A 21,335-nucleotide genomic window follows, 5' to 3' on the forward strand; every position below is an offset into this window, starting at 1 on the left:
GCAGTTACGCACAGACAGGGTCTCTGATTCTTGCCTGGGCCACTGTGGAGTAAGCTGTGCACAGTTGCTGTGGGCATGGCCGCTTTCAGGCTGTTGCCCTGCTATGGCGGGGCCACAGAAGAGGGGGAACGGGCAGGAGGCTGTTAATCGCTGTGAGGGGCCTCAGAGCTGCCCTGCTGCCCAGGGGCTTACTGTGCCTGGAGTTCCCCAGGATTCCCAGCTGCTGGGCTGAGTGTCCCGGGATACTTCCGTCCAGCTGTGAGGCTCCTGTCCCTTTAAGACTTTCAAAAGGCACTCGCTTTTCTTTGTCCCAGAGGCACCAGCTGTGGGGACCTGCTCGCAGGTTTTATTGTCCCATTTCCCTAGTATCCAGCACACCATGCCCTGTGTGTCTGCACTCCCAGTGAGGATGGCTAGGGCTGGGTATTTAGCAGTCCTGGACTCTCTCTCCCTCCCTGCTCTGATTCCTCTCCTCCTGCCAGGGAGCTGGGGTGAGGGACGCTCAGGTCCCATTGAGCCGTGGCTTGTATCTTAACCCCTTCACGAGGCGCTGGGTTCTCGCAGTTGTAGATGTAGCCTGGCTGCTGTCCTCTATCTTCTGGTCTCTCTTTTAGGAATAGTTGTATATGTTGTATTTTCAAAAATATATATGTTTTTGGGAGGAGATTTCTGCTGTCCTACTCATGCCACCATCCGCTTTTATTATATTTTGACTAGTTATTGGTAGTATAGAGGAACACACTGGTTATTCCATGTTTACCTTTTTAATATAGCACTGTTCCAAACACATTTCTTTCTCCTTAGTTCTAATAATTTTCAGTTAAAAAACTTCAATTTTGTTAGTGTATAATTGACATCAACTGAAAACTAATAGGATTATGTTCTTTTTCAAATGTTTTCTTTCTATTTATCATCTTTAATTTAGTTTGTTGTAGAAGTTCTTAGCTAATGAATAAATAGTAATATAGTAACATCTTTATCTTATTCTCCACCTTGACCTCTGATATTTCTCCATGTTGGTTTTATCTGAAAAAGATCTTCCTCATGTTAAAGATGTGTCTGCTATTCTTAGTTTACTAAGCTTTTTTTTTCTAAATAAATCAGGAATAGATACTGAGTTTTGTCAACTTGCATTTTTTATTTTTGGAGATGATGATTAATTTTTGAATTTTATACCTTTTCTCAAAGGATCTTAGTGCTCATTTATCACAGATACAGGCATTCACTCTATAGCACAGTGGAAAACTGAGGTCCAGTCTGCATAAGAACATTTATAATGATAGAAACTAACTATCTAAAATCAGCAGTCTTCCCAGCAGTCTTCTGTCTGTTCATGAATCGCTCCTCAGTTACCCAGTCCATCTTTTTTCAATCTGGCTGACAAATACACTATAAAATGCCATTGGCCAATAGTTTACTGAAAGCATTCTTATAATTCTATCAAAAAATTAATTTAGTTCAACATGACTTGTTCTAAGTGAAACTCTGGTAATCACAAACTCTTACAAAATGCTCATTATGGAATGTTAGAATTCTGACATCTATGGTAAGCTCAAATAAAATAGGCTGCTATTTTCATTTTTCTTTTTCTAATATTTAACATAATAAAGTTTTAGTTGCAATAGAAATATTAAATGTAATTATTACAATACTTTATTTTGAAAATTAATAAATTAATGTTCAAAAATCTAGTAGCACCTGCAACTATTTCACTCAACCAGAATTTACAGAGGACCTTCATTCATAGAAGATCAGGCCTTCTGAGGCTTCTAGGATGTTTTGAGGTTTTTTCCCCATGGATTCTCCATGTGTTAGGAGTCAGCACCCAGGGTCTCCATGCTTTAAATTATCCAGATGAATTTCTGACTGAACTATTATTTGTAGCTGTTGGCCAACTATCCCCAAACTGCATTTCCCAAAAATTCTGTTGTGTCAGTGGTTTCCCATCAATCACAGCATTTCATAAACTGCAGCTGCTTCAAGTTTTCCATGTAATATCTTCTTAGCTTCTTCTTGAGTCATTAAGCTTCTGATAATATTTTCTCAACCTTTTGTCCCTGATATGAGAAGCAGTTCCTTTGGCCTTCTAGCCTGAGATCTTCTAGAGAACAACCCTTTTCCTCTACTTATTTTGCTCCAACTGACTTTTCAAAACACTATGTTATAATAATTATACCAGTTTTTGAAAAATCAATCAGTCAGTGCAGATGTCTGTGATGAGGTAAAAATCCTATCTTAATGGCCTCTCCTCCTCCGCCTCAGAAGCACACAGCTAACTTTTTATGTGGAATCTAAAAAACAAAACAAAACTAACACAACAGAAATAGACTTATGGACACTGAGAAGGGACTGGTGGTTACCGTGGGGAAGGTTGGGGTGGGTGGGTGAAATAAGTGAAGGGGATAAAGAGGCACACAGTCTCAATTATAATATCAGTTAGTCATCGGAATGAAAGTACAGCATAGAGAATATAATCAGTAGTTCTGTAACATCCTTCAGTGTTGACAGATACTGATTACACTAGTTGGGGTGAGCATTTAATAATGTGGATAACTGCTGAATCACTGCATTGTGTACTTGAAACCAATATAATATTGTATGTCAACTATATGTCAATTAAAAAACTTTTAAAAAAAGAAAGAAGCACGTAGCCCACTTTCCTCCTTGCATCATGGAGTTACAACAGGTGTTCTTGTTTTATTTCAGTATCAGAAACAAACCACATAAACATACATAACATAAAATTGCATAAACATTTTTAACTGTGCAAACTACAATTTGAAAAGTAGCATTTCTTCATTACCTCAACTTTCTTCGTTACTCCACATCTACTCAACACTGCTGTACTTGATTTAAAAATGTTAATTGATTGTCTCCCTGTTTCATGGTGTTTTTAAATGGAATTGAAGAGATAAAACTGCATAGATGAGCACAGAATGCAGAGATTGAGGGATTTTCAGTAATTATATATCCACTTACTGGTGAATAAAAGAGGCACACAGAACTTAAAAGTTCTGAAATCACAAAGCTTTAGGCAGAGGAATGGTTTGAACAAGAACCCAGGCTTTCAGACTCCAGCCTAATGCTCCTTCTTCTTCATCATATCATAAACTCTTCCAGAATCTTCTAATTCTCTGTACACCAGCTTCTCCTTCCCCCAGGATTTCCCTCCAGGATTATTGGTCCAGTACTAACTTTTTTTCAAGTAATAGAGAAAAGCATGTCTTATCTTGCAAATGAAAAATGGATGTCACATTATAAGTTTACTGTAATATTTTTTTCAGTGTGAAGGTTGCTACTTGAGAATGAAAAACAGTGTTAGGAGAAAAGGCACAAACAGCTCAACTAAGAACAACAAAATAAATTCTGTCTCAATTTTTGTTTTTGAATTTAAGGACTAACACTTCAACTAACACCACCAATCTTTTCTAACTTTGCTTTAACTCACAGATTTTGAGCTAGGTTGAAAACATTTGAATATTAATTGCTCCACTAAACTTTTTCCTACTCTTGATGGTCCCAGATTACCTTGGCACTATTTAAATCAAACATTTATTTACTAATTCATTCAAGCATTAAAGCTGCTGAATTCTTACAGATAGCAATTGCTATAAACAAATTTCAAGCACAGTATCTTATTGCTATGTAAAATTATTAGGAAATAAAAATTTTAAATCATGGCTCTAATGTTGAGAGATCAAAACAGGAGATTTTTCAGTCAGGAATAACTTACATACAGAATAACTGAGGTTAGTTTTTCAGGGTAAATGTTCTTCTAGTGGTAAAAATGTTTTATTTCTTTCTGCAGCTTATCTATGTATCCGTCCATTCATTCATTCCACATACCTGTGAAAAATACAGAACTATGCTCTCAGGATACAATGGTTCCTGTCCTCTCTGAGCTTTAGTTTCTAAAGTATTGACAAAATCAAAAGTCCTACATTTAGAACTTTCCCCCTCTATCATGTTGGTTGCTTTTGCTCACACTTCCAGTGTCTGTTTCATTGTGTACTTGTTCTTGAAAAGTAAAGTTGGCTTTACAAACAGAATTTCAGACAGTCTGGCTTTCTTTAACCCAACTGCAATGGGTTTCTTTCTGATTTTTACATGTCCGGTTGCTTGCTATGTATACATTTCTACTTCAGTTACACCTTCTCTGGAGAGGCTTCTTAACTACCTGATCTGAAGTTGTGGCCAGTTATTATCACATCAACCTGTTTTATTTTCATTGTAGCTTTTGTCTCTGATACTTTCTCATTTGCTTTTTAATCAGTCTTCCTCTCTTTTATGAATGCTCCATGAGGGCAGACAGGAGCCTTATCTGGCTAGTTCACCTCTGACCCCCACAGTGATGCTTGGCAACACAGTTGGCATTAACTAAATATTTGTTGAATGAATGAATGGATTCCTCATTGACTACCGCCTGAGCTACTGCGGATCCTGATTCATCCTTGATGAGTTTTTACCTCTCACGTGTGTGAAGATTAAATCAGAATTTAAAACTAAGCCTTTGTAAGTGTGGGAAACATCTAGCAGACAAATAATTTCAGCATTCGCAGTGATGGAAGAAGTTTTTCTCTGAAGGAAATAGGTTTTTGGCTTCTTTATCGGTATCATTGGAAAATGCTTGCCTATTTTGTTGGTTTGCTTAGGAACTGGGAACATCTGACGTTGGGAATGTAAAATGTTATGTTTATTTTAAAATAAGGAGTTGTAATAACTTCAGGGACTGGCAATGGGAGAAAAAACGCCTTACGAAAATGAAGGCAATCTGGAAAAAGGAGAGGCTCTTGTTTTTTTAAAAAAAAAATACGTCTCGTTGGTTCTTCAAGATGTTTACTTAAGGGAAGCTACCTAGAAAGTTCTCAATTTGTATGATGTTTTAACTACCAGACTCTTAGGGCCGAAAAAGAAAGAAACTGCGTGTGGGGCGGCTCTGCTTAGTTCAGGTTCATCCTAGCCCTGAAAGTTGCGGCCACTGCACTGGCTTTGGCTGCTTTCTAGAACGTCGTTCCGATCCCTTTAAAGGTGGGGATGAGGACGGAGGATGCGGGGGAAGAAGGCGGGAGCGGAGGGCTGGAGAGTCTTGGTTGACATAGTAACTCCTCAGCTCTGCCTCCCGTGCTCTCCGCTCTCAGGCTCCGCGGCACCCGCCCCTCCTGGGCTCGCTCGGCGCGGGAGCCCCAGCCGCCGCCTCCGGGCCCCCCGGCCGGACGCGCTCACGTCCAGGTCCCCTCTGACCCCCCCAAGCCGTGGCTTCTCCCCTGGCCAGCGAGGAAGCCGCTCGCAGAGCTCAGAGGGCCGGGCGCCCGCACCCCCTTCCTCGCCCTCGTCCCCTGGGGGCCGCTCTACCGCGGGCAGGCGGGGCGAGGGACGCGAGCGCTCCGCGCCGGGGCTCCGCTGGGACTGCCGCGGTGCCACCCCCGGGAGCGTGGCCCGGGCCCGCGGGGCGTTCCCGCCATGAGCCAGAGTCCCGCGTTCGGGCCCCGGCGGGGCGGCTCCCCCCGAGGGGCGGCCGGGGCCCGCGCGCGGCGCAACGAGAGCCAGGACTACCTACTCATGGACTCGGAGCTGGGAGACGACGGCTGCCCGCAGCCCCCGGGTCCTGCCTACGGCTACTACCCCTGCCTGTGAGTGCGGGCGCTGCGCGGGCGGGCGGGGGGCGCGAGCCGGGTGCACGTGCGCGCGTGTGTCTGCCCACGGTCTGTGGGGCCACGGGGTCCCTACACCGCCACGGACCATCGGATCTGATCGATGTCTTCAGTCCGAGTGTCACCACGTGCCCTCAAAGAGTCCCCATGTCGCTGCGCAAAGGTATGTCCTGGGCAGGAGACTGATTCACATTTGTGCCGCCCTGACTCAGCCTAGGCGGGAAAGACGACAAGAACTCTGAGGGTCCTTGGTGCTGCCTGGGTGCGCCGGGGACCTCGGGGACCTGCGCTCCTGGCCGTCTGCGCGTAGCTGTGCCGGCCTTAGCCCTTCAGCGGGGCGCGCACAGGTCCTCTGGCCCCCAGACAGCAGGGAAGTTCGCGGGTGCGCACGGGAGGGGATGGACTAGATCCCGGGACACCTTCTGTCCCGCCTCCAGATCTCCAGGTTAAGTCGAGGAAATGGAGCCTTTAGGCTTTCCCACCCGCGTTTACCAAGGGCGTCCAGGGCAGATGAGGCTGTTAGGGGTGCTCTGCGGGCCGGGAGACTCCTGAACCAGGGAAGCGAGGGGGTCGGGGTCGTTTGCCTCGGACTCTGTAACTGAGAGATTGTATTTAGGAATCTAGTTGCTTGTTGGGGGCGGGTTGCAGGGGTAAGTAGGGGGCAGAATGAGGGAGAAATGTCTACCCTTCTCCCCCCGACACGCTTGGGACCACAAGTGCAGCTGGCAGATAGCACTTGAGCCTTTTAGCCCCTTTACTTGATTGGGTAATCTGGTTTCCGGACGCGTCACATTCCTTCCGCAAGCGATTTCCCGGGGAAAACAGTTCTCTGCAGCAGTTCTGTAAGCTGCTCTGGAGGTGTGGGGGGCGTTTCCGCCCCCACGGGCACCCTGGAGGTGGAGGGATATGCTGTCTCATTGGTCAGGGCTGCCCAGAGTCGAGGACTTCTGTGGTTCCCTCGCAATAAGAAGTGAGCCTCAGAAAATGGTGTATCTATTTTTTCCCAAGATAACAGGAAAAATTTGGAACTGGTCCCATTCATCTGTGTCATACAATTTGAAAGCATTTACTATTACTTATCTTTTTTTCTCCCTTTTAAGAAAATTAAGACATATTTCACATTCCATGAAGTTCATCCATTTAGATTGTACAGATCAGTGGTGTTGAGTATATCTTACAAAGTTCAGAAACCATCACTATATAATTCTATGACATTTGCATGACCCTCATAAGAAATTCTGTTCTTGACATTAAATTAGAAAATATTTGTGTTATAGTACAGAGCTTCTCAAACTTTAATGCATATTGTTAAATATGGGAATCTTGTGTAAATTCTGATTCTTTACGACCTATGCAGCCCCAAATTCTACATTTCTAACAATCCTGAGATGATGTTGAGGCTGCTGGTCTGTGGAGCACATTCTGAGTATCAAGGAGATAGATACCAAGAAAAAAAGAAAGAAAGAAAAGCAAACCAATCCTGGATATTCTGAATACAGCTATTTTAATTTACTTTTAGGGTGTATGTTTAAAACATAGACTTATTTTTATTGGCTTAGACTTGATGTCTACTAAGCCTGATGGTTATATGTTTGGTAATGTTACCTGTGGTTAATAAGCAACTTTAAAAAGCCACAGTGCTTTTTAAAAATTAGAATGTACTAAAGACACAATCTTTCTTCTTTTTCTTTTTATCATTTGATCACTTTATAATTACTTGTTACTGTATCTGTGGGAAAGGTCATTTGATTTTAAAAACTTGTGTTTGCACATTAGTAGTGAGAGAGACTAAATAAAGGAATAATTCCAATTTGTCCTGAAAACTTTCCCCAATGTGTTCTTCAAATGTAGTTTACTGCTTTAATGATTTATCTACTTAACATTATCTACTATTTAGAGACTAAGTAATTTTCTCCTTTAGTTCAGGAATCTCAGACCTGGGATTAATGGATAGACCTGGGCATTACAGAAATGAATAGAAATATTTTAATGTGCTTCAGTTCATAACGAGCACCCCTGCCTGTGTCATGTCAGAGATACTATAAATAAATTCAAGAGGGAGTCATGTTTCAGAATAAGAGTTTGATCTGGTCTGAATCTATTATTTCAAAGATGTCTGTAGTTATTTTTCATCATTTTTTATTCTGGCCAGGTTTTTTTTTTTTTTTGGCCATTTTGATAATCAAGTAACTGAAAAATTTTAATCAATAAGCAATAGTAGTTCACACCTAAGAAGTGTAAGAAGGAGCTAAAGGAAATTACTCCCCTCTGGTAGGGTACAAATAAGCTCTTCCATTTGTTTTGACTTGTGATTTAAATAGTTTCATATATTTTTCCAGTGTAGAAGGTATATTATCTGTGAAAATGGCAGTCACTAGTATACTAGATAATGGGTATTACCCTTTTCTCAAATCATTGAAATTTTCTTATTAGGAGAACACAAATTTTTGCAAGTTGTCATTTCTGTGGAATAAATTTTATGGCTCTTGCTAAAACCTTGTTAATTAATTCACTTATATAGAAATATGTTTACATCTACTCACAATGGTTTACTAGTGATTGGCAAGAAATGGTCCATGTCCTGTTGGGACTTCAGAGAGTTCCTTTATTTATATCACAGAGTTCCTTTATTTAGACCTGAAAAATATGTCTCTAGTCCATCCTTCTGAACATGGGGAAGAATCTCAGACATAAAGAAGAAAGTGAGAAGTTTCTAAATATTCAAGATCTGAAACAAAAGCCCAAGTAAACATTCTGCTTGGGAAAGACAGATTGATTAAATAATTATGAAAAATGGAACAATAAATTGTAAACTAAAGCTCTGACAATACAGTGGACTGAGATAATCTAAAAAAACATACAGTTACAAACACCTAGCAATACTGGATAAAATATTTAAAATGATTTTAAAACATTACTCAATTTTGCAAAAAAAAAGCATTTATTACCATGTGCCCAAAGCAGAGGATGTAAAAGCCAGATATAGCCTGTGAACTGATGCTGTGGCTGCCCCTGGGGATTATGGATCTGAGTGACCACGGAGGTTGGTCTACGTGAGACAGAGAAACTAAGGGCTTGGTCCCCGATGAGGCAGAGAGTTGGAACTGAGACAGCCCTACCCTCTGCATGAAAACCTTATTTTATTGAGAAGTTAGGCCAGAAAATGCGCAGAGTAAGAACAAGAAACTTTATTAGTAAGTGGAAAAGAAATCTTCTCCTATGAACTTCATTCTCTGTGCCTGAATGTCTTGTGAGTCTTTGTTTTGTTACCTCATTGACCTAGAAATCTTCAAGCCGAAAAATACCCCTGGGGCTCCTACAAGACTGAAACACAAAACTGTCTTGAAAGAACAGTACCAACCATCTAAACTGCCAAGGATTTCCAAGAAAATAGCAGGCCCTGCTAAAGAAATGCATGACAGAACACACAAGGAAACAATCTACTGAGAATGAGGGTCAGCATGACAGAATCCATGAGGAGGAGTCAGCATAAGAGCGGTACTGGGTCCTTAAGAACTTGAGATAATATAACATGAAAGAGGATATAAAACGAGTATGTCAAAAAGGTTGACAACATATAAGAAGAAATCAAACCATAAGAAAAGAATAAGACTTATTTTTAAAAAAACAAGACAAATAGAAAAATCGATAAATGAAAAATATAATTTTCAAGTGAAAAACTCAAAATACAGATTAACCATAACATAATTGATGATAATACCCAGAAAATTAGAGACATAAATAAATAGAAAATATAAACAGTATTGGATTGAGAAGGTAGTTTCAGAAGGAGAAACTACACAGATTGGGGGGGACAACACTTGAATAAAATGGGTAATACTTTTCCAGAAATGATGAATTCTAGTGTTTATGAAGTACAGCAATATTAGTGTGATAAAGAAAAATAAATCCACTTAAACATGTTATATTGAAATTGCAGAACATTAAAGATAAGAAGAAAAGATGAACTTAAAGTACGAGGAATTTGAATAAATTATAAATTGCCACATATATACAATGTAAATACATTCATGATGTACCATGATACCTAGGCTAAATAATATGTAGCTTGTAAAAACTATGGCATTTCTTTCACATAAAAGCATTGTTTACTCTCTGTTAATGTAGTGTTTTATAGAAAGTTGTTGCTCCATTGCTGATAAGATCTCTTTCAACATGGATAAGGACAAAAAGGGATTCTTGTTTAAAGAGGGACTTATCATTGAATCATGGCCTTAGGAGGAAGCCTAAGGATTTCTTAATTCTATGCTTTATTTCACATGATGAAAAAATTGATTGATTTTTTTTATGGGTCACAGATCCTTTAAAATTTTTATTGACTTCAGGATGATTTTAGACGAAACCTATCTGTACGACCTAGGGCCCACCTAATGTCAGAGGCCACAGATACATAAAATCCCCAAAACAGCTTTTTTATTTTTTCTCTGGGTAAAATAAAATGTTTCTTGAACACACTTATGTATAAATAAAGGAATGAAAACTTAAGACTGCTGTGTTAACAGTTAAAAAGTGTTCTGTGACATTAATCGCTAAAGGGCTCACTACTCTCTTGAAGAAGTTAAGATTGAAGTTAGAGTATGGACTCAGACCTATGAGGCATATTAAGGTTTTATATGTTTGTTATCTCTCCCCATTTTTGCCTCCATATGTCTAATAAAGAGGTCTATTTAAACATTTGTTACACTTTTTCATGACTATTTTCTTCGCATACCTCTTTTCTACACTTAGCATAGTGTCTAGCCAGGAGAAGACATGAATTAATTTATTCCTCAACAAGAACACCATCATCTCCTTAACAATCACTCTAATAAATAATAAAGTGATGCTGGCTCCTTACATAAAAGAGCATCTGAGTCCTCTAACTTAGGCAGAACAGGGAATGTCCACAAGGAAGGAGTTATCTGGATCTTGCATTCCAGCTGCCTGTTCACTGGGATGAACCTTCTTCTTGGAACCTGTACCGATCGCTGCCGCCACCTCACTGCTCTCTGTGCTCTCTGTCCCCAGGCTCTCCCCTTCAAGTTCCCTCTGATCACCTGAGATGAGGCTGTACTTTTATCAGGGCCTGTCACATTTTCCAAAGAGCATTCCAACAGAGAAAAATTGTTCTATAACTGCCTTTCCAGCTCATTTATGGCATCTCCTAAGGACTGCCCAGTGCCAAGCCCTTTTCTCCTCACACCAGCCTCAAGCAATCTAGCCCTTCATGATATTAAAAAGCAAAAATTCAAGTGAGTAAATTTGAAGATCTAATTGACTTTATTTAACAATTTATGAGTTAGGCACCATCCTGTCTGTAGGTGGCAATGAGCTCCAAGGAGCTAACAAAATGGAAAACTTTTATGGACCGAAGAGGGAAGTGGAAGGGAGTTTCTGAAGAGTGTATTGTTTCCTGCAAGGTCACCTTCCTTTTGGGAAAGGGGTCTATCAAACCGATTACCTTTCTAGTGTTGATGAGAAATTCCAGGATGATTGGTTTAAAATTACACTTCTGGAAGAGGAGAGAGGCTGAAATTGCAATTTGGTTTGGTATTAAGTCCTGGTTTGCTGACTTGGTGCTTAGCACAAGTGACTCCATTTTGGACTGGTTGTTTCTTTTTTAACAGCAATCAGCTCTAGCCCAGACAGGCAAAGAACTGCCAGAACCCTCCCTCACTGCACTTTCATCCAGTGTAAAATAGGCCTTTCATACTCCATTTCTTTTTTTAGAGCCTCCTTCTTTCCTGGATTATTGACATTAAGTGTGTCTACTCTTTTGAGCAAAGACCATACCCCTTACTCACAGAGACATGCATTTACACTTTAACCTCAAAGGGTCAGTTACATTTGAATAAAACCGCCCTGCGGCAAGATAATGGATTTCCAAATAAATCAAGGGGTTCATTTCCTTCCAAGAACAAACTTATCAAATGATAAATGAAATAAATCAAAGGACTATATGTTACACCATGATTTCTTATAGGTAGTAGTTTACAATTCAGAGAGAATCCACTATCTATTATGTCCTTTGAAAAAAATAGCATCTATAAGTGTACAGCAAAGACCTGAACCTTGGATAAGAGTTTATAGTCTGCAAGTTGCTAGTAGGGGAAAAGCAAATGTAAAAATTACCTTTGGATCTACTTCCCTGTCTTCATTTCAGAATCAACATCTCCCCCAGCCACTTGGATTAATGGTGTGTGCCTTTTAATTGACCACTTTGGAGATATGCAGTCTGCATGACAAAAACCAGCTATTTTGTTTCCAAATCTCTCCTGGCTTGAAGTAATCAACATCTACTGATAACAAATTATTATTATGAAACATATTTTAAAGGGAGCATTATAGGTTGTGGACTTATTGCCAGATGTGCTAAAGTGCCCACACTTATTCTGTAACGGAATGCTTGTCTACCTTAGGGAGATGTTTCATAAATTTTTTTCCCTCTGGACAGTTTTAAGTTCCTTAGTTCTAAGAAGTAACTTCATAATGCAGTTGATCTTTGCATCTTAGAGTAAATCATAAAAGGGAAATATTTTCTTGAGTCCATTTTTGTTTTTCTCCCTCTTTTATAGAAATTGCTAAGTATAATAGGATCCAGTTGGATAAAATTACCATTTGTGATTGCTCTTTGTTTAGGAATCTTCTGCTGGCTTTCAGACACAGAGAAGTACTCATCTATATGCCAGATTTCAGTTAAACTTTGTCATCTGACATTTGGTATGCTGTTCAAGACTCTTAAGCCATTGGAATTGACTGAACCACATTTCTTATAGAATGTCTGTTTGGAGCAGCACATAGAAATGAATGTTACACAATGAAGCAAAACTGAAGGAACAAAATAACAGCAGACTCAGAGACTCCAAGAAGGAACTAGTGGTTACCAAAGGGGAGGGGTGTGGAGGGCCCGTGGGGAGGGAGGGAGAAGGGGATTGAGGGGTATTATGTTTAGTACACATGGTATAGGGGATCACGGGGAAAATAGTGTAGCACAGAGAAGGCACATAGTGGATCTCTGGCAACTTGCTGCACTGATGGACAGTGACTGCATTGGGGTATGGGTGGGGACTTGATAATACAGGTAAATATAGTAACCACATTGTTGTTTTTCATGTGAAACCTTCCTAAGAGTGTATAGCAATAATACCTTAATAAAAATTAAAAGAAAAAAAAGAAAGAAAGAAATGAATGTTACAGATATGATTGCAACATAACTGTTCTCTACCTAATTCAGGTAACAGGGCCAGAGAAAGAGGAGAAATGTTGTTAATTAGAGTTATTTACAGTTCAGTGCAAGTTGCTGTTTCTGTAGAAGACTAATCTAAATTATTTACATATATTTGGGAGACTAACATTTTTTGAATGCCTACTCTGTAGCAGGTCCTTTTCTAGTTGTCATACAAACAAAACTTTGCTCTTCAGAGCTGCCGCTTAGCTATTTTTAATGTCCATTTTATAAATGACAGTGCTGAAATTTAGAGATGTCAAACAGTGTTCAGAAAGTTACACAGCTGGTGAGTTGTTGCCAAGCAGACAAAACCAGCACATCCTGGATCATGCAGGCTGGAGCGCACGGACAGGAGAGCTGCAGGGTTGCACTGCATCCCCTGCTCAGCATCCTGCCCAGTTATGCTCATGCCTGGCACAGCTGGGTATGAGGTGGGCTATTCTCTCATTCAGTACATTCATTTTTCCTTCTCTTTTTATAGGTTCTGAGAAGCCACAGGTTGGTTGTGATCTAATGAATCAAGATTCCTGCCCTGTGCTTATTATATCTAAATTACACCCTGTGTGAGGGGAGAGGACAGAAGAAAGATTGTGAATAGCAGTCATAAGTCTGTTTAACCATCACTTTCTCTTTCTGTTGAAATCTCAGTCATCTTTGAAGGTCAAGCTTTATATTTTCCTTCTTTCACTAATTTATTAAAATCTACTTATTCATTCATCTCTGTTGACTTTATATGATTTTGTCCAGTAATAATAAAAATAATAGCTAGATTTACTAGGGACTTCTATGTTCTAGGCCTTTCTCTAAGTGCTGGATAGGTATCAACTCATTTAATATTTTTCATAAACCTATGAGGTATGCCCTTTTATAGTCCCCATTTTACTGATAAGATAGAAAAAATTACTGTAGCAAAGAGAGGTTAAATGATGTGTTAGAGATCACACAGCTAGTAGTTGCCAGGAATAGGAACAAAGAGCAGAAGATTCCATTCTGATCACCTGTCTAGATAAACAGTGAAACTTGGTTTAAAAAAACTGCCAGTCCTTGTCACCAAAAGATTAGGAATGTACCAAAACTAAATGATCTGTAGATTCCTTACTGATTTTACCAAATGGTCTATAAATCAGTCATGACTCTTTAATGAGTACAAAAGATGAAGCTTTCTTTTACTCTTCATTTCCATCATGTGGATGAAATTGCTACTATGGTATAACACAGGTTGTATCAGAGAAAACTGACCAGATTCAAATGGTAGTGTGAAACTGGAGATTTCATTGCAGGATTTGCACAATTTTAAAAGCATTTTATATGGTATTCATCTGAAAGTATATATTGCCAGAAATCAATTACAGTGTGGATAGTCATGTTAAGATGGAGTGCCTATTCAAAGCAGATTTCATGTTTAAACTACCACAGCTCTGGTTAGCAGCACAAAGAGCATTTTGTCCTCACATATACTGGATACACACAAAACCCTCCCACAAAAGTGAGAAGAGTTCTCTTCATGGGAATTACTAACCAAATTATCTTGAGAGTTATAAAAAGAATTGGAAATAATATTTCTAAAGCTATTTTTAAAATTCTTTTAGGCAGCTAAACTGTTACTGATAAAACTTATTTTTATTGTTACTATGTTAAACCTCCTTGAAGCAGCATTTTGCATTGAGTAGGTTGAAGGGTGGCAGTGGAGGCTATGGAAAACTGATGGCTAGCACTGAGTAGTGAGAATTCCCACTACTATCCAGGGAAATATTTCCTGTAGGACTGCTTCTTGTGGAGGGGCATTCAGAGCCAGATGCTGTATTCCACTTTGAAGGATGCATTAATTTCTTACAACAACATTTGTATAAGCTCCACTGATGTTCCAGGCACCATATTCAGGAACCATGCACTATTTTTCACTGAGTCTAAGGTCCTATCAGTTGTAACTGGGCCTTTTATTTTATATATATATATATACACCTTCAAAAAACAAGCAAAAAAAGTTATATTAATTAAGCTATACTTTAGATTTTTCTTTTTTCTTTTATACCTTCTGAAACAGCTCTTTGAACTTAGATATTGATTTGGGTCATATACAACTCATGCACACATGAAAAAGAAAATCTAAACAAAATAAATCTGGTTAAGGTATTCCTAAATCTCCTTCCCATTCAGAGATGGACTTTCCTGAGTCACTTCAACTCAGAATCTTTAGTGCCCATATACTATTGAATACTTTCCGTACAGTATTGTCTTCTATGCCAAAAGAACACTGGTGATGCAGCATTTCTTTAAAGAATCCAAAGAACCCACAATAGACTGAGAGCTGTTGGTGCTAGGCAATCCAGCTGACTTTAGAATTCCATAGAGCTCACCTAGTTTGATGAGCAGCTCCTGAATGTGTCTCAACAAATCTGATTGGCCGCTGTTCCTCATGTGCACTTCTCCTTTGCCAACACACACATAGGCACATAAGTTATTTATATGTTAAGCTTGAAAAGATCACTTAGCTACTGTTTCCAGAATTTATATATTTTCAAGCCACTGTCATCCAGTCTGAAACTTTGCATGCCATTGCTTCCAAGGCTTGTACATGCACTGGTGATGAAATCATGTCATGATAGTGACTGACACCTGAGTGGCAGTGATTGCAAGAAGGCTTAGATGATAAGACATGTTCTCTTCCAGAGAAGTTAAAATGGGAGAAATGTGCATCTTAAAACCAATGAAATATGTTGTTTAGTGAATTAAAGTTAGGGTAAATAAGAGAGAGGATAAGACATGAAAGATTACAAGGCAACCCATATCCTTTATCATCTGTCCACTATTTAAGAGCTTGGAACTTTATTCTCTAGCTGACTTGAAAACACAGGTAAAACTATGACAGTCTTTTGCTTTATAAATTAGCTTATTTGATCTTCACAGCAAACCTGTGTGGTAGGTTATATTGTTTCTCCTAGTAAATGAGGAAACAGAAGCTCCAAAACATAAAGTAACTTGCCTAAGAATTTATGACCCTCAAGCATTTGAGCCAGAACTTGAGCTTATATTTGACTGTTTACTTGAGCTCATGTTTGTTGGCTTGCTTGTTTTTGACCTTCACTGTCAGCACTTCTTTCCCTCCAGTGGAGTGGCAGCTCCATGAAGGCAAGGATCTAGTCTGTAAAGAGTGACTAGCATTTGGTAGGGACTCAATGAGTGACTATTGAATGAATAAATTGATGTCTCCCTTATGGAAAGTGATTTTGGTGGGTTGGGCATATCTCTGAATTTCTTTCCTCTCTAGGCCTCATGTAGTATTTCCTAGACTTCGCTATCAGGATACTGTGCTTCTGTCTTTGTCTTTTCAGAAACCTACAATATTGGAGTTTTGTGTTCTTGCAGCTTAGGTTATTTGATGAATTCAAAGAGCTTTGTGGTATATACTTGATTTCTAAGTGGTGCTTGTTAAATATTTTTAATCTTACAAACAAGAAAATATGAATATAACCTATTTCTTATTTTTTTACATTGTATTGACATACTACCCATAGGGATTTATTTCTTTATTTTGTTTTTACTAAAATGAAAAGAGGAAAGCTACTTGAATTTTTATGTAATTTAAGTTGAAACAATTTGTGAAAATTGAACTTCCTGAGACCAAGCTCATTACATCCATGAAAATCTTAAATACTTAAATGAAATAATTGATCTTAAAAATGAAGAAGGTGAGAAAAGAATGGTTAAGTGAAAATAGTCAGAAAGTTGCATATTATTGGTAATGGAACTTTGATTTGAACCAAATACACCTTGGCAAAACTTAACAGTCAAAATCATTTAACTGATTTCCATGGTAATCTGTCTTTTAGAAATTGAATCAATTATTTTAGTCTTGTTATACCTAGAATTTATCCTCATCCCTCTTGTTACATTAAAGAGTCTGGTATATCCTCACTGGAAAAATTATACTGTGAGATATTACTGAAGGGAGAGTGTTGCATATTATGTGACGTAAACACAGAGAAATATTAGCAGAGTCTTATTGAAACGTGTTTACCAGGTGGTGTTCATTAAAGAATGTTTTGATCAGTGGTTTTCAAACTGGTTATATATCAGAATTACCTAGATGATTTTTTAAAATATAGATTCCCTAAGAATTGCAAGAGTACAAATCAGAATTTCTGAAGGCATGGCCTAGGTAGAACATGAAAAAAAAATCCCCATATGATTCTAATAGGTAGCCAGTTTTGGAAACCTACTGTTTCAGCTACTTTAAATTCACTATGAAACCAAAGTTAGAAACTAAAGCTCATTTCAATCAAGAAAACCATTACTGTATATTCATCCAAGAACAAAAATATGAGATTAAAATATTCAGTTTTTCTACCTAGGATACAATGGTCAGATATTATCAGATAACTGGGAAGTAGTGTATTTTAATTCAGCAAATTCTCACCAAATGCCTATTTTGTACAAGGTGCTATTCTTGATATATTTTAGGAGAATAAATGATGGGTCTATATTTTATGCTTAATAAGATGTCAGGAGAATAATGTATTATTTTATGAGAAAGTATATGAGAAAAATGACCTTTCTGAATTGTTTCTTAAGTAAAAACATAATACAATAATTTTATCTTTAAACTAGAGGACAAAGAAATTTTATTTATATCTTAATTTTGACCTTCTTCCTGAGTTGGATTATGCATAATTTTGGAAAGCATGGAGGAAGTTTGTCCTAGATTGTATCACCCTAGATTATATGGGGTAAAATTTTCCAAAAGGTTGAAAATTTTGTTACTAAATAAGCATGTTATCACTTATCTGTCTTTCTTTTCTGAATGTTATGAGGTTTTGCAAAACTTCCTTGAAATTTCTCCTGCAGTGATATAGTGGAATAGATAATCTTGGCAGCCATTCTATTAAAAAACAACTAGATTATGCATAAAACATATCTCTGTACTTGCAGATAAGCAAATAGTGTACAAACCCCTATATGTACACATTCAAACACCCACATGTACAAGCCATAGGCTGCTGTCAGAGCAACTATGAACAGTGAGTCTCTTGAGAAGCAGAACTCCTTAAATCAGATGCTGTTGCCAGCACTATGGTCAGTAATCTCTGCCTTGAACTCAAGACTTCTCAATTGGTCCTGATACCCTAGATTCTCTACAAATCGGTGATCTTTAATTGTGAGTGTGTATCTATCCTAAGTGGGAGTCAGCAGAAATAACATACAAGGTATATAAAACCCCTAAGAACCTCATATAAGCATTAAAGATAAGCATATAAAATGTCTTTGTGTGAATTGTATGAAGCAATAAAGATGGAATGCCAGGAATGAAAAAGTAAAAGAAAACTGTTAACAATGAGCAAACATATTGGAAGAAACTAACAAAACAATATAACTTTCAGAAAAATATATTGAAATAAAAAGCTCAATAGATCAAAGTTACTTGTGAAACATTAAATATAGCTAGAAGGAGGATTAGTAAACTGGAAGACAAATTCTAAAAAGTTTCCCAAAACGTAGCACAGAAAGATAAGAAATATAAAATATGACAGAGGTTAAGAGATGTAGAGGATAGAGTTGGAAAGACTAGCTTACATATATATTCAAAGTTCCATAAGCAAATACTAAAGAGAGTTGTAGTTGAGGGAATAATTGGAAAAATAATGGCTAAGGCCCTTGATGCAGTCGACATGCTCTCCTGGACCTGGCGCTGGGCTCCGCATACCCAGCTTTGCTGGAACCTGCAGTCTCTCCTCCTTTCTCTCTCCTCTTTACTTCCAGATATCTCACCCTCACCATCCTCACTCCATTCGTATTTGACTATTTGACTTCTTAAAGTCATTAATTCAACAAATGCGCGGTGAACATCTATTGTTCAGTAAGCTTTGTATTAGTAACAGGAAATAAAAAGGGTGAGCAATACATACAGTCTTGGTTTGTGGAGTCTGGAATTTAATCAGGAAAATGGACAATAAACAGCTTATGTTTTCTAAAATCTACTCACCCTTCAAGTCTCCTTAAAATTCACTTTCTTAATAGGTCAGCCTCACCCCCCAGGCTGGAGGCACATGGGGACTAATGGACCCCAAGCACAGACAGTGTTCTTGGGGCTTCCTAAGGCATCTGCTCCAGAGGAAACCTTTTGCTCCTTGTTTAACAACTGCCTGGCTCAACACATTATTGTCTGAGCTCTATTCCCTCAGGTCTCTTTTGTTATGGTTTTTATCATCTATGGGTTTCTAATACAGCTACGCAGTAGAACTTTCTTCAGTGCGGGGTGTTCCGTATCTGCTCTGCCAAGAGTGACAGCCACTGATATGCAGCACTCGGAATGTGGATAGTGTAACTGAGAAACTGAATTTTTAGCTTTATTTAATTTTAGTTAATTTGAGTTAAACTTTAAGTTGTTACTTGTGGCTAAAGACTACCATATTGGACAAGCTGTTCTAACACATTTACACAGATTCCTGGCAGAGGAAATGTTAATACAGAACATACTCTGTGCCAGGCATTATCCTAAGCATTTTGCACATATTAACTCATTTAAAAATCACTGTAACTGTATAAGGTAAGATTTAACAGACATCTTTACAGCTTCAGATACTTTTTTGGCATAAAATTAAGATACTTTTTTTGTAATAAAATTCTCTTTTCGTGATGACTTGAGCCCTGCCACTAGTTGGGAGAGTCAGCAGAGCCTGTAAGATCTTGTTTGGGACTGACATTCTCAATTTAATTTTGTTCCTCTTGATGTTTACATTTTCTTTTTATTTCTAGGTAAAGGAAAGATGACACTCAGTTTTAAACACTAAATGTGCAAAAGTTGCTTTGTTATACAAGACTTTTAAATGTGTACACAAAAAAGTGATTTTTTTTGTTTATATAGATTTTTCAAATTAATTTATTATCTACGGGACCTTTTTGCAACCACTCAAATAGAGTATTCCAGGTTTTTCATCATAAATACTCAGAAGCCACAGACTACTTGTATCACTATTATTTTTTTTCCTCTGAGCCGCCCCTGGAGCTCAGCCCATCCCAGCCTATCCTCTCCCTGCATCTCCATCAGGACCCCACCCACTCTCCCCAGTCCCAAAGTCACAATGGCCCACCCTGTGGGCTCCAGCTGCACCCTGCTCGCCTTCCTAGGAAACCCTATAGTCCACCCATCTGGACCACTACCTCCATTTCATAGATTAGGAAATGTAAGCCCAGACATCTAAAGTAACATTCCCAAAGTCACATAGGTTACAGGCAGAACTGAGGTTCAAACCCAAGCAGTTTATAGTCTATATTCTAAATCCTTATTCTATGTATGCCCTCTTAGAAAAGGTGATTTTAAGACCCAGTTCCAGTATCAGTTCTAAAAGGTCAGAAACAAGGACAAATGCACTTTTCCTGTTATATCTCAACTTACAACAGTGGGTGGATACCTACACATGAGTATGAATCACATTATTTTATGCAAACTAGGTTCTTTTTTAGGAATATCTGGGACAAAATTTAAGTCACTTATTCTAAAATTTCAGGTTGTACAGAAAGAAACATTTTCATATAATGAAAGAAGTAAAAAGGAAAGAGAATAAGGAAGGAATTTAAAAACATGTGGTTTGCAAAGGGATTTACCCTCACAGCATTCTGGGAGTCAGGATGAAATCATAAGCTTCTTGAATTTAGGGACTACCCAAAATTAGTAGGTACCAAATATATAACTGCTCCTTCAGATCTTTGCAAGTCCTGTTAGCTTGGGTGATTTCCCGTAGTTTCTTTTCTTCCTCTTTGTGCCTCTTTCTTTCTTCGGTTACAATCTTTGTTTTTAGTCCTTTATTTTTTCTTCTTTTCTCTTTTGTGATGTTGGCCAATCCATTTTCAGGAGAATTAGAGGAAGAAGAGAATCAGAATTAGAAGCCACTCAAAGTGAAAGCAGGCTTGGATTTTTAGTATCTCAAGGGTATTTATTGTACCACAAATTCTTCCATCCTGGCAACTAAGACCATCTTTTCAAGGTGCTATGGTGTGTCTTATGCATTTGTGAGGTGTGTCCCAGGCAATTCACTGATAACAAGAGTTAAAAGACCAAAATCTCAATGGAATTTGCTTTTTTAAAAATTAAATTTTAGGAGATTTAAAGTAATCCATAGAATGCCATGATAATGACATGTCTTTTCATATATTTTCCTGAGTGAAAGAGGAGAGGAATGGGGCTTGTGTATAACCCAGCCTATGCCATCTATAAACAGCCCAAGGGAGCTTTTCTCTTTTTAGATATGTACCAGATCAGATGTAGAATAAAAGGATTTAAAAGGATGAGAGCCACTTGAATGTACTTGAGTCTGCATGAAAGTTAAAAAAAAGGTGTGTGTGGGGGGAGCTTCTGAGTAAATGAAAGAGTTGGTGTGAATTCGTGCATTTATACACCTAGACAGAAGACTTTCTGTACATATTTTAATGAGTTTGATTTTTGACTTTTAGCCTACTGA

At 38.4% G+C, this 21,335-nt stretch overlaps 1 protein-coding gene across 5 annotated transcripts in view; it reads left to right on the forward strand.

Moving 5' to 3' along the window:
* Positions 1-5,105: 5,105 nt before the first annotated feature.
* TRPC6 (transient receptor potential cation channel subfamily C member 6) overlaps positions 5,106-21,335 on the forward strand; it is a 114,652-nt gene continuing 98,422 nt past the window's right edge. Inside the window, exon 1 of one of the 5 annotated variants that reach the window (XR_005063295.2) lies at positions 5,106-5,630. Coding sequence is in view for 3 of the 5 variants with exons in the window: in XM_037025636.2 (XP_036881531.1) it covers positions 5,461-5,630 (170 nt within the window). In the remaining 2 variants the exon portion in view is untranslated. The remainder of the gene's footprint in view (positions 5,631-21,335) is intronic. The other 4 variants (XM_037025636.2, XM_037025635.2, XM_037025634.2 and 1 more) reach the window with 4 other exon arrangements.

This window comes from Manis javanica, chromosome 6 (assembly GCF_040802235.1).
Source record: "Manis javanica isolate MJ-LG chromosome 6, MJ_LKY, whole genome shotgun sequence".
NCBI classification, from domain to species: domain Eukaryota; kingdom Metazoa; phylum Chordata; class Mammalia; order Pholidota; family Manidae; genus Manis; species Manis javanica.